The following is a 17,606-nucleotide window of genomic DNA, read 5'->3' on the forward strand; positions in this document are numbered from 1 at the left end:
AGTAACAATCACCTCAGTAACAATCACCTCAGTAACAAGCACCTCAGAAACAATCACCTCAGTAACAATCACCTCAGAAACAATCACCTCAGTAACAATCACTTCAGTAACAATCACCTGAGTAACAATCACCTCAGAAACAATCACCTCAGAAACAATCACCTCAGAAACAATCACCTCAGTAACAATCACCTCAGAAACAATCACCTCACTCTATTGAAAGCTGTAGCCCAACTGAAGAGCTTTCAGTTCATTAGGACAACCTGTTTTTTTTTTTTTTTTAAATGTATTTATTTATATTTTATTTAACCAGGTAAGTCAGTTAACAAATTCTTATTTGCAATGACGGCCTATCCCGGCCAATTGTGCGCCGCCCTATGAGACTCCCAATCCCGGCCGGATGTGATTCAGCTTGGATTTGAACCAGGGACTGTAGTGTCGTCTCTTGCACTGAGATACAGTACCTTAGACCGTTGCGCCACTCGGGAGCCCCCAAGAGGGAGATACCCTGCATTTCCTGTCCTGAACATCCCTCATCTTGTGTCTCTTCAGGAGGGTCGTCCCAGCTTCCCTCGGGTGGTGAGACACTTCCACTACACGGTGTGGCCAGACCACGGGGTCCCCGAGACCACCCAGTCCCTCATCGAGTTCGTACGGACCGTCAGGGACTACATCGACAGGGCCCCCAGCACTGGAGCCACCGTTGTTCACTGCAGGTATGTGGAAGGGCCACATCGGTGTGTGTGTGAGTGTGAGTGTGTGTGTGAGTGTGTGTGAGTGTGAGTGTGAGCGTGAGTGTGAGCGTGAGTGTGAGTGTGTGTGAGTGTGTGTGTGAGTGTGAGTGTGAGTGTGTGAGTGTGTGAGTGTGTGAGTGTGTGAGTGTGTGAGTGTGTGTGTGTGTGTGTGTGTGTGTGTGTGTGTGTGTGTGTGTGTAGATGCCAGTGTAGATGTAAAGTTAGCGGAGTCAGAGGGTTCATCTCCCATCAGAAAGAGTTTCCCCCTTGGCAGACGTCAGTCAAAGAGAAGACCAGCAACGTGACAAAATGTATTGAGGCCGGTTTAATCATTGATCAGCTCCATACATGAGACTCGTCCCCTCGCAGGGTTGGGGAGTAACGGCTGACAAGTAATCCACTACATATAAGGGATTACAACAGAAACAGTAACTGTAATCCGTTACCAGCTAAAATATTGTAATCAGATACTTTTGAAAAACTAGATGATTACTTCGAGGATTACTTTTAAATTAAAAAGATGTTTGCGAGAATAAAAAAAATCTTTGACACTTCTCTGTTTTCTCAATGACATTCAAATCAGCGTTGAAAAAAGGTGGAAGTTTAAGTTTATTCCACCTGAGAGAGTCTGACCACCAATCAGAGACCGCTATGATGACACACCAAATGATGACCACCAATCAGAGACCACTATGATGACACACCAAATGTGTTTGATGGATTGTGGGAAAAGAGCAGGAATAGGCGTTTGTAGGCCACAGTCCAAGCTGTGTCTTCCAATGGTGCGACTGCTGTCGGCATCCTAAGATGAACCAACTTGAATAAATGCTTGGAGGTCAGGATGACATCAGTGGTGTTGTCTACGGCGATACAGATATCACTTATTATTGATATCTACACAGCGTATTGATGTGAATCACACTGCTGCTCTCTCATTTAGCTATTTGCGCCTTACAGATTATGGTTGTTGTGGACGGCTGTTCACAAATCTAAATGTGTATTTGAACCCAATAATAGTTGAATTCAATAAGTTTAAGCTGCCTATCATTCATTGTTTTTGAAACATGTGGACAGCCAGTTAAAAACGTGCTCTGGCAATAGCTGTATAGTGTGGATCCCAGCCTATGGAATAACAGCTGTATAGTGTGGATCCCAGCCTATGGAATAACAGCTGTATAGTGTGGATCCCAGCCTATGGAATAACAGCTGTATAGTGCAGATCTCAGCCTATGGGATAACAGCTCCATAGTGCAGATCCCAGCCTATGGAATAACAGCTGCATAGTGTGGATCCCAGCCTATGGAATAACAGCTGTATAGTGTGGATCCCAGCCTATAGAATAACAGCTGTATAGTGAGGATCCCAGCCTATGGAATAACAGCTGTATAGTGAGGATCCCAGCCTATAGAATAACAGCTGTATAGTGAGGATCTCAGCCTATGGAATAACAGATGTATAGTGTGGATCCCAGCCTATGGAATAACAGATGCATAGTGTGGATCCCAGCCTATGGAATAACAGCTGTATAGTGTGGATCCCAGCCTATAGAATAACAGCTGTATAGTGTGGATCCCAGCCTATAGAATAACAGCTGTATAGTGTGGATCCCAGCCTATGGAATAACAGCTGCATAGTGTGGATCCCAGCCTATGGAATAAACGTGGGGCTTTAATCGCTCAATCTAATTCAAGCTGATAAAAAAGTAAAAATCCATAGACCTAATGAACACACGCTCAAACTCACACACTTTGGATTGGATAGACTTAAAGAGACGTTATGTAGTTGCTACATCCATTTTTTTCTATTTATAAATGTATATTTGTATATATCCATTGATTCTTGAAGAATATAACTTATAAATGCCTCATGAGTTTAGTTCAACTGTCACACTGAACCCAATATATATGTTTGTTTTCCACCATGTTTGTAAACATTGTAAATGTAAACAGGCCTCATAACATGGTTAAAACAATCATTGTGACATCATGGAGGGTCAGTCCTCGCATCCATAGCTCTGTCTATTAACCCGAGAGTGGTTACATTTCTCCAGGCCCATCCCTCAGCTTTTTACCAAAGCAGAGGCGAAGCGTCCATTTTGTCATTGTTTCATCTGTGGATTTGCCCTTTAAAACAGCTGCATATTGTCAATATGTCAAAGCGTCACCAACAAAAAGGTCAACAATAGGCCTGTATCAAACGCAGCACATGCCAAGCATGTTTCACGTGTAAATAGCACTTTTCATTCCATGAGCGCAGCATTTATTTTTCAAATCAATGAGCCCAATCGGTCCTCCAGGGCTGGCTAATAAGTCCTTAGTTTTGATCGATAAGCAGGATGTTTGCCTCTTCCTCAGTCCTTTCAGACCTTAATTACTTTTCACAATGAGGGAATGTTTGGCCTCGGGTTAAACAACTAGGCTGATCTCTACTTCCATATTAACAAGTCCTATTCCTGAAGACCAAGGGGTATAACGTTTATTGGAATGACTGGAATTCTGATAGACTTTGGTTTTTAATGTATGAACCTGGCTGATGGTGTCTGGACCACCCTCAGCTCTATATAGACAGAAATGAGATGAACCTGGCTGATGGTGTCTGGACCACCCTCAGCTCTATATAGACAGAAATGAGATTAACCTGGCTGATGGTGTCTGGACCACCCTCAGCTCTATATAGACAGAAATGAGATTAACCTGGCTGATGGTGTCTGGACCACCCTCAGCTCTATATAGACAGAAATGAGATGAACCTGGCTGAGGGGGATCTGGACCACCCTCAGCTCTATATAGACAGAAATGAGATTAACCTGGCTGATGGTGTCTGGACCACCCTCAGCTCTATATAGACAGAAATGAGATGAACCTGGCTGATGGTGAACTGGACCACCCTCAGCTCTATATAGACAGAAATGAGATTAACCTGGCTGATGGTGTCTGGACCACCCTCAGCTCTATATAGACAGAAATGAGATGAACCTGGCTGATGGTGTCTGGACCACCCTCAGCTCTATATAGACAGAAATGAGATTAACCTGGCTGATGGTGTCTGGACCACCCTCAGCTCTATATAGACAGAAATGAGATGAACCTGGCTGATGGTGAACTGGACCACCCTCAGCTCTATATAGACAGAAATGAGATTAACCTGGCTGATGGTGTCTGGACCACCCTCAGCTCTATATAGACAGAAATGAGATGAACCTGGCTGATGGTGAACTGGACCACCCTCAGCTCTATATAGACAGAAATTAGATGAACCTGGCTGATGGTGAACTGGACCACCCTCAGCTCTATATAGACAGAAATTAGATGAACCTGGCTGATGGTGTCTGGACCACCCTCAGCTCTATATAGACAGAAATGAGATGAACCTGGCTGATGGTGTCTGGACCACCCTCAGCTCTATATAGACAGAAATGAGATGAACCTGGCTGATGGTGATCAGGACCACCCTCAGCTCTATATAGACAGAAATGAGATGAACCTGGCTGATGGTGTCTGGACCACCCTCAGCTCTATGTAGACAGAAATTAGATGAACCTGGCCGATGGTGCTCTACACTCCTTCAGTTTCAGATCAACAGGAATGTAAAGTTCACAGATAAGCCACAACATACTTTACAGGAAGGAGAAGTAAGGGTCGATAAGCCACAACACACTTTACAGGAAGGAGAAGTAAGTAAGGGTCGATAAGCCACAACACACTCTACAGGAAGGAGAAGTAAGTAAGGGTCGTTAAGCCACAACACACTTTACAGGAAGGAGAAGTAAGGGTCGATAAGCCACAACACACTTTACAGGAAGGAGAAGTAAGGGTCGATAAGCCACAACACACTTTACAGGAAGGAGAAGTAAGTAAGGGTCGTTAAGCCACAACACACTTTACAGGAAGGAGAAGTAAGGGTCGATAAGCCACAACACACTTTACAGGAAGGAGAAGTAAGGGTCGATAAGCCACAACACACTTTACAGGAAGGAGAAGTAAGGGTCGATAAGCCACAACACACTTTACAGGAAGGAGAAGTAAGTAAGGGTCGATAAGCCACAACACACTTTACAGGAAGGAGAAGTAAGGGTCGATAAGCCACAACACACTTTACAGGAAGGAGAAGTAAGTAAGGGTCGATAAGCCACAACACACTTTACAGGAAGGAGAAGTAAGGGTCGTTAAGCCACAACACACTTTACAAGAAGGAGAAGTAAGTAAGGGTTGTTAAGCCACAACACACTTTACAGGAAGGAGAAGTAAGTATGGGTCGATAAGCCACAACACACTTTACAGGAAGGAGAAGTAAGTACGGGTCGATAAGCCACAACACACTTTACAGGAAGGAGAAGTAAGGGTCGATAAGCCACAACACACTTTACAGGAAGGAGAAGTAAGGGTCGATAAGCCACAACACACTTTACAGGAAGGAGAAGTAAGTAAGGGTCGATAAGCCACAACACACTTTACAGGAAGGAGAAGTAAGGGTCGTTAAGCCACAACACACTTTACAGGAAGGAGAAGTAAGTAAGGGTCGTTTTTCCCCCAGAGGAGAGTCCATGACTCGGCGGTGACTCTTTCTCCAGACGCGGGTATCGCTCTCAGCTACAGGAGTCTGCCATTCCATCACTGTTGGTGACGTCTAGAGCCTAGACCAGAGATCTACTGACCCTGACCTGCTCCCCTTTATGTCCAAGATGTTAGATGTGCCGTCAAAGTGGAGAGAGAACTCTGTTAGTACTGGTGTACTGTGTTTCAGTGAAGCGTCCAGCTGGAATGATGTTATGTGCAACGTCCTGGGTGATGGATTGTGACTGACCGTCATCATTTATCATTACTGTGTGTGTGTGTGCGTGCGTGTGTGTGTGTGTGTGTGTGTGTGTGTGTGTGTGTGTGTGTGTGTGCGTGCGTGCGTGCGTGCGTGCGTGTGTGTGTGTGCGTGTCAAAGGAGAAATCCTTCAATCAGGATGGTAGCTGTTTAGGCACACCAATTAAATTAAAAACCAATATCAAATGATTTTAATATGATTTACCGCAAGTGTATAAATACATGGACGTCAATGGTAAATGTTATGTAAACTACATGAATCACTCTTCTCTCTCTCTCTCTCTCCCTCAGTGCTGGAGTGGGTCGTACAGGGACGTTCATGGTTCTGGACCGGGTCCTTCAACAGCTGGACAGCATAGGAACAGTGGACGTCTACGGCTGTGTGTTTGACCTCCGACTGCACCGCTCTCACATGGTGCAAACAGAGGTAACGACGGATAAAACCCTCAGCTCAATCAACACTACTGTTTCCATCAGCTGGTACATTTCCATGAGTATAATGAACGTCAATGTTAGCCAGTGATACCCAGTGATAATATATAGCCAGTGATAATATATAGCCAGTGATAATATATAGCAAGTGATAATATATAGCAAGTGATCCCCAGTGATAATATATAGCCAGAGATATTATATAGCCAGTGATAATATATAGCCAGTGATAACATATAGCCAGAGATATTATATACCCAGTGAAAATATATAGCCAGTGATAATATATAGCCAGTGATACCCAGTGATAATATATAAGTGATAATATGTAGCCAGTGATAATATATAGCCAGTGATAATATATAGCCAGTGATAATATATAGCCAGTGATATTATGTAGCCAGTGATATTATATAGCCTGTGATAATATATAGCCAGTGATAATATATAGCAAGTGATAATATATAGCCAGTGATATTATTTAGCCAGTGATATTATACAGCCAGTGATATTATATAGCCAGTGATATTATATAGCCAGTGATAATATATAGCCAGTGATAATATTAAGTGATAATATATAGCCAGTGATATTATGTAGCCAGTGATATTATATAGCCTGTGATAATATTAAGTGATAATATATAGCCAGAGATATTATATAGCCAGTGATAATATATAGCCAGTGATAACATATAGCCAGAGATATTATATACCCAGTGAAAATATATAGCCAGTGATAATATATAGCCAGTGATACCCAGTGATAATATATAAGTGATAATATGTAGCCAGTGATAATATATAGCCAGTGATAATATATAGCCAGTGATAATATATAGCCAGTGATATTATTTAGCCAGTGATAATATATAGCCAGTGATAATATATAGCCAGTGATATTATTTAGCCAGTGATAATATATAGCCAGTGATAATATATAGCCAGTGATATTATTTAGCCAGTGATATTATACAGCCAGTGATATTATATAGCCAGTGATAATATATAGCCAGTGATAATATTAAGTGATAATATATAGCCAGTGATATTATGTAGCCAGTGATATTATATAGCCTGTGATAATATTAAGTGATAATATATAGCCAGTGATATTATGTAGCCAGTGATAATATAGAGCCAGTGATAATATTAAGTGATAATATATAGCCAGTGATATTATGTAGCCAGTGATATTATATAGCCAGTGATAATATATAGCCAGTGATAATATTAAGTGATAATATATAGCCAGTGATATTATGTAGCCAGTGATATTATATAGCCTGTGATAATGTTAAGTGATAATATATAGCCAGTGATATTATGTAGCCAGTGATAATATAGAGCCAGTGATAATATTAAGTGATAATATATAGCCAGTGATATTATGTAGCCAGTGATATTATATAGCCAGTGATAATATATAGCCAGTGATAATATATAGCCAGTGATATTATTTAGCCAGTGATATTATACAGCCAGTGATATTATATAGCCAGTGATATTATATACCCAGTGATAATATATAGCCAGTGATAATATTAAGTGATAATATATAGCCAGTGATATTATGTAGCCAGTGATATTATATAGCCTGTGATAATATATAGCCAGTGATAATATATAGCCTGTGATAATATATAGCCAGTGATAATATATAGCCAGTGATAATATAGAGCCAGTGATATTATTTAGCCAGTGATATTATTTAGCCAGTGATAATATACAGCCAGTGATAATATATAGCCAGTGATAATATATAGCCAGTGATCCTCAGTGATAATATATAGCCAAAGATAACATTTAGCCAGTGATCCTCAGTGATAATATATAGCCAGTGATAATATATAGCCAGTGATAATATATAGCCAAAGATAACATTTAGCCAGTGATCCTCAGTGATAATATGTAGCCAGTGATAACATATAGCCAGTGATATTATATAGCCTGTGATAATATTAAGTGATAATATATAGCCAGTGATATTATGTAGCCAGTGATATTATATAGCCTGTGATAATATATAGCCAGTGATAATATATAGCCAGTAATATTATATAGCCAGTGATAATATATAGCCAGTGATAATATTAAGTGATAATATATAGCCAGTGATATTATGTAGCCAGTGATATTATATAGCCTGTGATAATATTAAGTGATAATATATAGCCAGTGATAATATATAGCCAGTGATATTATATAGCCTGTGATAATATTAAGTGATAATATATAGCCAGTGATATTATATAGCCAGTGATAATATTAAGTGATAATATATAGCCAGTGATAATATTAAGTGATAATATATAGCCAGTGATATTATGTAGCCAGTGATATTATATAGCCTGTGATAATATATAGCCAGTGATAATATATAGCCAGTGATAATATAGAGCCAGTGATATTATTTAGCCAGTGATATTATTTAGCCAGTGATATTATTTAGCCAGTGATAATATATAGCCAGTGACAATATATAGCCAGTGATAATATATAGCCAGTGATAATATATAGCCAAAGATAACATTTAGCCAGTGATCCTCAGTGATAATATGTAGCCAGTGATAACATATAGCCAGTGATATTATATAGCCTGTGATAATATTAAGTGATAATATATAGCCAGTGATATTATGTAGCCAGTGATAATATATAGCCAGAGATAATATATAGCCAGTGATATTATGTAGCCAGTGATATTATACAGCCAGTGATAATATATAGCCAGTGATAATATATAGCCAGTGACAATATATAGCCAGTGATAATATATAGCCAGTGACAATATATAGCCAGTGATAATATATAGCCAAAGATAACATTTAGCCAGTGATCCTCAGTGATAATATATAGCCAGTGATAATATATAGCCAGTGATAATATATAGCCAAAGATAACATTTAGCCAGTGATCCTCAGTGATAATATGTAGCCAGTGATAACATATAGCCAGTGATGTTATATAGCCTGTGATAATATTAAGTGATAATATATAGCCAGAGATAATATATAGCCAGGAATAATAAATGGGGATGTGTATCAGAAAGTCGTGTTTCAGCAGAATCAAAGGGAAGGCTTCATCCCATTGATCTGCTATGCAGTGGTAATGATAGCACAATGTTTGTGCCTGAGACACAACGTCTTGCAATAGCTCCCCAATCATAATGCCTAGGCTTTAGCTTAGTGGGATAACACAGTCTGTTGTCAAAATGGCAAAGGCACAACGCATTTAGCAGACATGTTGCATGAACAGTAGTATTGATGTGAATGCTGTCCTCCCCACAGTAGATGAACAGTAGTATTGATGTGAATGCTGTTCTCCCCACAGTAGATGAACAGTAGTATTGATGTGAATGCTGTCCTCCCCACAGCAGATGAACAGTAGTATTGATGTGAATGCTGTCCTCCCCACAGCAGATGAACAGTAGTATTGATGTGAATGCTGTCCTCCCCACAGCAGATGAACAGTAGTATTGATGTGAATGCTGTCCTCCCCACAGCAGATGAACAGTAGTATTGGTGATATTGATGTGAATGCTGTCCTCCCCACAGTAGATGAACAGTAGTATTGATGTGAATGCTGTCCTCCCCACAGCAGATGAACAGTAGTATTGGTGATATGGATGTGAATGCTGTCCTCCCCACAGCAGATTAACAGTAGTATTGATGTGAATGCTGTCCTCCCCACAGCAGATTAACAGTAGTATTGATGTGAATGCTGTCCTCCCCACAGCAGATGAACAGTAGTATTGATGTGAATGCTGTCCTCCCCACAGCAGATGAACAGTAGTATTGATGTGAATGCTGTCCTCCCCACAGCAGATGAACAGTAGTATTGATGTGAATGCTGTCCTCCCCACAGTAGATGAACAATAGTATTGGTGATATTGATGTGAATGCTGTCCTCCCCACAGCAGATGAACAGTAGTATTGGTGATATTGATGTGAATGCTGTCCTCCCCACAGCAGATGAACAGTAGTATTGATGTGAATGCTGTCCTCCCCACAGCAGATGAACAGTAGTATTGATGTGAATGCTGTCCTCCCCACAGCAGATGAACAGTAGTATTGGTGTAAATGCTGTCCTCCCCACAGCAGATGAACAGTAGTATTGGTGTGAATGCTGTCCTCCCCACAGCAGATGAACAGTAGTATTGGTGTAAATGCTGTCCTCCCCACAGCAGATGAACAGTAGTATTGATGTGAATGCTGTCCTCCCCACAGCAGATGAACAGTAGTATTGATGTGAATGCTGTCGTCCCCACAGTAGATGAACAGTAGTATTGGTGATATTGATGTGAATGCTGTCGTCCCCACAGCAGATGAACAGTAGTATTGATGTGAATGCTGTCCTCCCCACAGCAGATGAACAGTAGTATTGATGTGAATGCTGTCCTCCCCACAGTAGATGAACAGTAGTATTGGTGATATTGATGTGAATGCTGTCGTCCCCACAGCAGATGAACAGTAGTATTGATGTGAATGCTGTCGTCCCCACAGCAGATGAACAGTAGTATTGATGTGAATGCTGTCCTCCCCACAGCAGATGAACAGTAGTATTGATGTGAATGCTGTCCTCCCCACAGTAGATGAACAGTAGTATTGGTGATATTGATGTGAATGCTGTCCTCCCCACAGCAGATGAACAGTAGTATTGATGTGTATGCTGTCGACCCCACAGCAGATGAACAGTAGTATTGATGTGAATGCTGTCCTCCCCACAGCAGATGAACAGTAGTATTGATGTGAATGCTGTCCTCCCCACAGTAGATGAACAGTAGTATTGATGTGAATGCTGTCCTCCCCACAGCAGATGAACAGTAGTATTGGTGATATTAATGTGAATGCTGTCCTCCCCACAGCAGATGAACAGTAGTATTGGTGATATTGATGTGAATGCTGTCCTCCCCACAGTACCAGTACTCCTTCCTCCACCAGTGTGTTCGAGATGTCCTGAGAGCCAGGAAGCTCCGTAGTGAGCAGGAGAACCCTCTCTACCCCATCTATGAGAACTTCAACCCAGACTACTACCGTGGTAAGACTAAACCAACATACCAAGACTATATATCCAGACTACTACCGTGGTAAGACTATACCAACATACCAAGACTATATATCCAAACTACTACCGTGGTAAGACTATACCAAGACTATATATCCAGACTACTACCATGGTAGGACTGTACCACCATACCAAGACTATATATCCAGACTACTACCATGGTAGGACTATACCACCATACCAAGACTATATATCCAGACTACTACCATGGTAAGACTATACCAAGACTATATATCCAGACTACTACCATGGTTAGACTATACCACCATACCAAGACTATATATCCAGTCTACTACCATGGTAAGACTATACCATCATACCAAGACTATATATCCAGACTACTACCATGGTAAGACTATTCCACCATACCAAGAATATACATCCAGACTACTACCATGGTTAGACTATACCACCATACCAAGACTATATATCCAGACTACTACCATGGTAGGACTATACCCCCATACCAAGACTATATATCCAGACTACTGCCATGGTAAGACTATACCAATACTATATATCCAGACTATTACCATGGTAAGACTATACCACATTACCAAGACTATATATCCAGACTACTACCATGGTAAGACTATACCAAGACTATATATCCAGACTACTACCATGGTAGGACTTTACCACCATACCAAGACTATATATCCAGACTACTACCATGGTAGGACTATACCACCATACCAATACTATATATCCAGACTACTACCATGGTAAGACTATACCAAGACTATATATCCAGACTACTACCATGGTAGGACTTTACCACCATACCAAGACTATATATCCAGACTACTACCATGGTAGGACTATACCACCATACCAATACTATATATCCAGACTACTACCATGGTAAGATTATACCAATACTATATATCCAGACTACTACCATGGTAAGACTATACCAAGACTATATATCCAGACTATTACCATGGTAAGACTATACCACATTACCAAGACTATATATCCAGGCTACTACCATGGTAAGACTATACCAAGACTATATATCCAGACTACTACCATGGTAGGACTTTACCACCATACCAAGACTATATATCCAGACTACTACCATGGTAGGACTATACCACCATACCAAAACTATATATCCAGACTACTAACATGGTAAGACTATACCACATTACCAAGACTATATATCCAGGCTACTACCATGGTAAGACTATACCAAGACTATATATCCAGACTACTACCATCGTAAGACTATACCAAGACTATATATCCAGACTACTACCATGGTAAGACTATACCAAGACTATATATCCAGACTACTACCATCGTAGGACTATACCCCCATACCAAGACTATATATCCAGACTACTACCATGGTAAGACTATAACACCATACCAAAACTATATATCCAGACTACTAACATGGTAAGACTATACGCCCATACCAAGACTGTATATCCAGACTACTACCATGGTAAGACTATACCACCATACCAAGACTATATATCCAGTCTACTACCATGGTAAGACTATACCACCATACCAAGACTATATATCCAGACTACTACCATGGTAAGACTATAACACCATACCAAGACTATATATCCAGACTACTAACATGGTAAGACTATACCCCCATACCAAGACTGTATATCCAGACTACTACCATGGTAAGACTATACCACCATACCATGACTATATATCCAGTCTACTACCATGGTAAGACTATACCACCATACCAAGACTATATATCCAGACTACTACCATGGTAAGACTATACCCCCATACCAAGACTATATATCCAGACTACTACCATGGTAAGACTATACCCCCTTACCAAGACTATATATCCAGACTACTACCATGGTAAGACTATACCAATACTATATATCCAGACTACTACCATGGTAAGACTATACCAAGACTATATATCCAGTCTACTACCATAGTAAGACTATACCAAGACTATATATACAGACTACTACCATGGTAAGACTATACCAAGACTATATATCCAGACTACTACCATGGTAAGACTATACCACCATACCAAGACTATATATCCAGTCTACTACCATGGTAAGTAGTACCACCATACCAAGACTTAATATCTAGACTACTACCATGGTAAGACTATACCCCCATTCCAAGACTATATATCCAGACTACTACCATGGTAAGACTATACCTACCAAGACTATATATCCAGACTACTACCATGGTAAGACTGTACCAAGACTATATATCCAGACTACTACCATGGTAAGACTATACCCCAATACCAAGACTATAAATCCAGTCTGCTACCATGGTAAGACTGTACCAAGACTATATATCCAGACTACTACCATGGTAAGACTATACCACCATACCAAGACTATATATCCAGTCTACTACCATGGTAAGACTATACCACCATACCAAGACTTAATATCCAGACTACTACCATGGTAAGACTATACCCCGATTCCAAGACTATATATCCAGACTACTACCAAGGTAAGACTGTACCAAGACTATATATCCAGACTACTACCATGGTAAGACTATACCCCCATACCAAGACTATATATCCAGTCTGCTACCATGGTAAGACTGTACCAAGACTATATATCCAGACTACTACCATGGTAAGACTATACCACCATACCAGGACTATATATCCAGACTATAGATATAGGTCTACCAATATAATTAGAATTACAAGAACGGACAGGCGGCTGGCTGTAAGTCTACCAATAGAATTACCATGACTGGAACGGACAAAGCCAACATGGCAGCTGGTCCCCCTACCAGAGAACATAGACTTGATGGCAATATCCCATTCTAGTATGTCTAACTCTATGGCTTTAATCACAGTTCCATTTTGAGTCGCTAAAACGATAATCCCCTAAACCGTCTAAAGGACGTAATCATACGGAAGGGTACATTTAGTACACGTGTGTTTTTGACATAATATTTGACTAAATGTGCCTTTTGTTTGTCTTACTCTCTTCAGATTTTGTGTACACGGGACGCTAACTAACGACAGTCTGGGTTCCTCTCCACACAGCTGAGTGAGAAGGAAAACCAGGGAAGAATCTGTTCAATACCACCAGACAGCCATTCTGTCACAACTAAAGCACTATAGAGTGTGGGGGGGGGGGGGGGGGGGGTATAGCTATTTATTTTTACACTGTTGGTTCAACCTCTCAGGATGTCTATTTAAAATGGAGCAGATTGACGTCTGGAAACATTGGCGTTTCGTCCACTTATAGCTGAATCTTAGGTTGCATTCAATGAGATCTGATTATATTGTTTTGCACCTAATTGTAAAGCTCTTCCAAGAAACATTATTCCCTAAACTCATGTTATTTCAATATTAATCATGTCTGATGAAAAAGACAAAAGGAACTGATATAAAATGTAGATATAATGATTCTTATTCAACATAACAGAAAAAAAGATGAATGAAAGCTATCAGGCGAAGCAATGAATAGGATTCTATGAGGCGTAGCTTCCCTGCATCACACAGCATTATTATGACAAGGCCTGAATGCCTGAAAACCTTCCCTACATCACACAGCATTATTATGACAAGGCCTGAATGCCTGAAAACCTTCCCTGCATCACACAGCCTTATTATGACAAGGCCTGAATGCCTGAAAACCTTCCCTGAAGAAACCTTCCCTGCATCCCAAATGGCACCCTATTCTCTATGGGCCCTAATCAAAAGTTGTGCACTATATAGGGAATAGGGTGCCATTTGGGTACAAAGACCTTTCTGTATAATATGTTCTAAATCGTAGTTGCTGGTTTGTAGTTTAAAAAAATAATGAACCCGGAGCAGACAGACAGACAGACAGACAGCTAGCTGTCTTGAGAGTAGCTCATCACAATGCTGTCTAGATCCTTGTATAAAGTAGCAGACCGTCTGTACAGTTGGTTGTGTTGTGAATAGTCCTCTTATCTTTAAACATGGCGTCAGTTCATGTTGTGTGTGTGTGTGTGTGTACCATTGAGATTGTACAGTAGAGCCTGGAGGAGGGAACAGCATATAGTTTGTATGCCATCTCAGCTACCTATGTTTTCTAGGGCAAAGGGAAAACTCCACTGGAAAACAAACGCCATCTTGTATTCGGTTGTTTCCGGAAAGAGGTGGTAACCTTTTCTCCGTGGTCTCTCGAACCAAGATGGAGGGAGTGTTCATGAGAGAGACTGTACGGGTTTTGTACATTACCTTCTTCAAAACATGATGTTGCATTTCTGATCATCCTTTTGCATAAAACTAGGCTGATGGATGTGTCTGTGAACAATACGAACAGTGATCTTTCTATGTCGTGTGTTGAACTGAGCGGGAGATCCCTTCAACTGAATCTGGGCTGGCCAGCTTCCTGATCTAAACAGGAGAAGGTCTAGAAGTTGGACTAAACTAAAAAAAAACAACTGAAGAAACTTCACACAATAAGCAATACTGGCCAAATTCTGCTGAGATCCTGGGGATAAAGTGAGAGAATTGAATAAAATGTCAACATCCTGACCCTGTGAGAGGTCTGTAGTGGCCAAGACACTGACCTTTCCAGACTGCAGGTTTTGGGACGTGGCATTTCTCTGTCTGAGCTTCTCTGAGCCCCGAGCCACGGAAACAGACCGAGCTACAGAAGAAACAGTGTTGGTTGGCATTCGTCCCATTGTTACTGAAGACAATGCAGATCTTCAGTAGCTCTCACTACGTTAGTATTTCAAAATCAATCTGTATCTACATATAAATAGTACGTTCAGATTGAATCTTCTCTCCAATGGCTCCCATTATGTTAGTGTTTCTACTCTATATTACAAAAATCACACATTTATTTTAACTTTGTTGTTCAATTTAAACATAAAAAAATACTAGCTTTAAAAAACAAATACTAAGATGATCATTTTCAGGGTTCTGACTCCTCCCAGTAGTATCAGATGGAACACATTCTGACTCCTCCCAGTAGTATCAGATGGAACACATTCTGACTCCTCCCAGTAGTATCAGATGGAACACATTCTAACTTTTCCCAGTAGTATCAGATGGAACACATTCTAACTTTTCCCAGTAGTATCAGATGGAACACATTCTGACTCCTCCCAGTAGTATCAGATGGAACACATTCTAACTCCTCCCAGTAGTATCAGATGGAACACATTCTAACTTTTCCCAGTAGTATCAGATGGAACACATTCTAACTTTTCCCAGTAGTATCAGATGGAACACATTCTGACTCCTCCCAGTAGTATCAGATGGAACACACCAGTCTCTCAGGCTTGACTCTTTCACCCCTGTCCTCCCCTATAAGCCTAAAGGTCATATCATAAAGAGATTGTCTCCAGATAATAGAGTACAGAAACATCAACTCTCTCCATCTGTTCTCCTCCCTGCTGGGAGTTGAGTGGATTTAATAGTGTGGTATTAAGCTCCACTGTAGATTCCTCAAAAGTTTTTCATTACAGAAATCTATATCAATCCCCTTCCCTCCTGTCAAACTAACACGTTGTTAGATCCCCAATGACCCTCTGGAACACATCTCTCTGGGTTTCACCAGAGTATGGCTGGTGCCCATACAGCAGCTAAAACTTCATGTGACGGCGCTTAGCTACCTGATGAATATTCTCCCAGCGTTTCTGTTTCCCTGTAACATCTCTACTACCTCGCTCACCAACCAACAGTTGACCTGCAGGGGAAACCTTCTAACCCAGGCCTTTAGAAAGAGACAAGGAGAGGAGGGGCAGAGGTGTTGGAGGCAAATCAGAGGAATTAACGGTCTTTAACAGAGAAGTCATGGTGTAAGCCTGCCGTATGTATCATTTACAGTATGTACCATTTACAGTATGTATCATTTACAGTATGTACCATTTACAGTATGTATCATTTACAGTATGTACCATTTACAGTAGGTATCATTTACAGTATGTATCATTTGCAGTTGGTATCATGTACAGTATGTACCATTTACAGTATGTGTCTTTTACAGTTGGTATAATTCCACACTGGAATATGAACATAACTTAAAACTAACTGAAAGAATGTTCCCTAGTCCAGAATGTTCCCTAGCCTAGAATGTTCCCTAGCCTGGAATCTTCCCTAGCCTGGAATGTTCCCTAGCCTGGAATGTTCCCTAGCCTAGAATGTTCCCTAGCCTAGAATGTTCCCTAGCCCAGAATGTTCCCTAGCCTAGAATGTTCCCTAGCCTAGAATGTTCCCTAGCCCAGAATGTTCCCTAGCCTAGAATGTTCCCTAGCCTGGAATCTTCCCTAGCCTGGAATGTTCCCTAGCCTGGAATGTTCCCTAGCCTAGAATGTTCCCTAGCCTAGAATGTTCCCTAGCCTAGAATGTTCCCTAGCCTAGAATGTTCCCTAGCCTAGAATGTTCCCTAGCCTATTGTATTCCCTAGCCTAGAATGTTCCCTTTCATTTAAAAGTAGAGAATGATGTTGTTTATTTTATTTTCATTTGTTTGTTTCTTCATAATCACACTGCTGGAAATGGAGGAGAAAGGTGTTGATGCATGTTCCTAATTGGTTTCCAACTCTGTTTCCGGTCTCTTGTTAATACGATGAGGTAATCTGCCAACTCA

At 40.7% G+C, this 17,606-nt stretch overlaps 1 protein-coding gene across 2 annotated transcripts in view; it reads left to right on the forward strand.

Annotated features, from left to right (window-relative positions):
* Positions 1 to 15,844, forward strand: part of LOC139394261 (receptor-type tyrosine-protein phosphatase beta-like) — a 113,480-nt gene extending 97,636 nt beyond the window's left edge. Inside the window, exons 28-31 of one of the 2 annotated variants that reach the window (XR_011629811.1) lie at positions 553 to 716; positions 5,838 to 5,973; positions 10,897 to 11,017; positions 14,022 to 14,680. Coding sequence is in view for 1 of the 2 variants with exons in the window: in XM_071142284.1 (XP_070998385.1) it covers positions 553 to 716; positions 5,838 to 5,973; positions 10,897 to 11,017; positions 14,022 to 14,044 (444 nt within the window). In the remaining variant the exon portion in view is untranslated. Of the gene's footprint in view, positions 1 to 552; positions 717 to 5,837; positions 5,974 to 10,896; positions 11,018 to 14,021 lie in introns of both variants that reach the window. The other variant, XM_071142284.1, reaches the window with a different exon arrangement.
* The last annotated feature ends 1,762 nt before the right edge of the window (positions 15,845 to 17,606 follow it).

This window comes from Oncorhynchus clarkii, unplaced genomic scaffold (assembly GCF_045791955.1).
Source record: "Oncorhynchus clarkii lewisi isolate Uvic-CL-2024 unplaced genomic scaffold, UVic_Ocla_1.0 unplaced_contig_796_pilon_pilon, whole genome shotgun sequence".
Classification (NCBI taxonomy): Eukaryota; Metazoa; Chordata; class Actinopteri; order Salmoniformes; family Salmonidae; genus Oncorhynchus; species Oncorhynchus clarkii.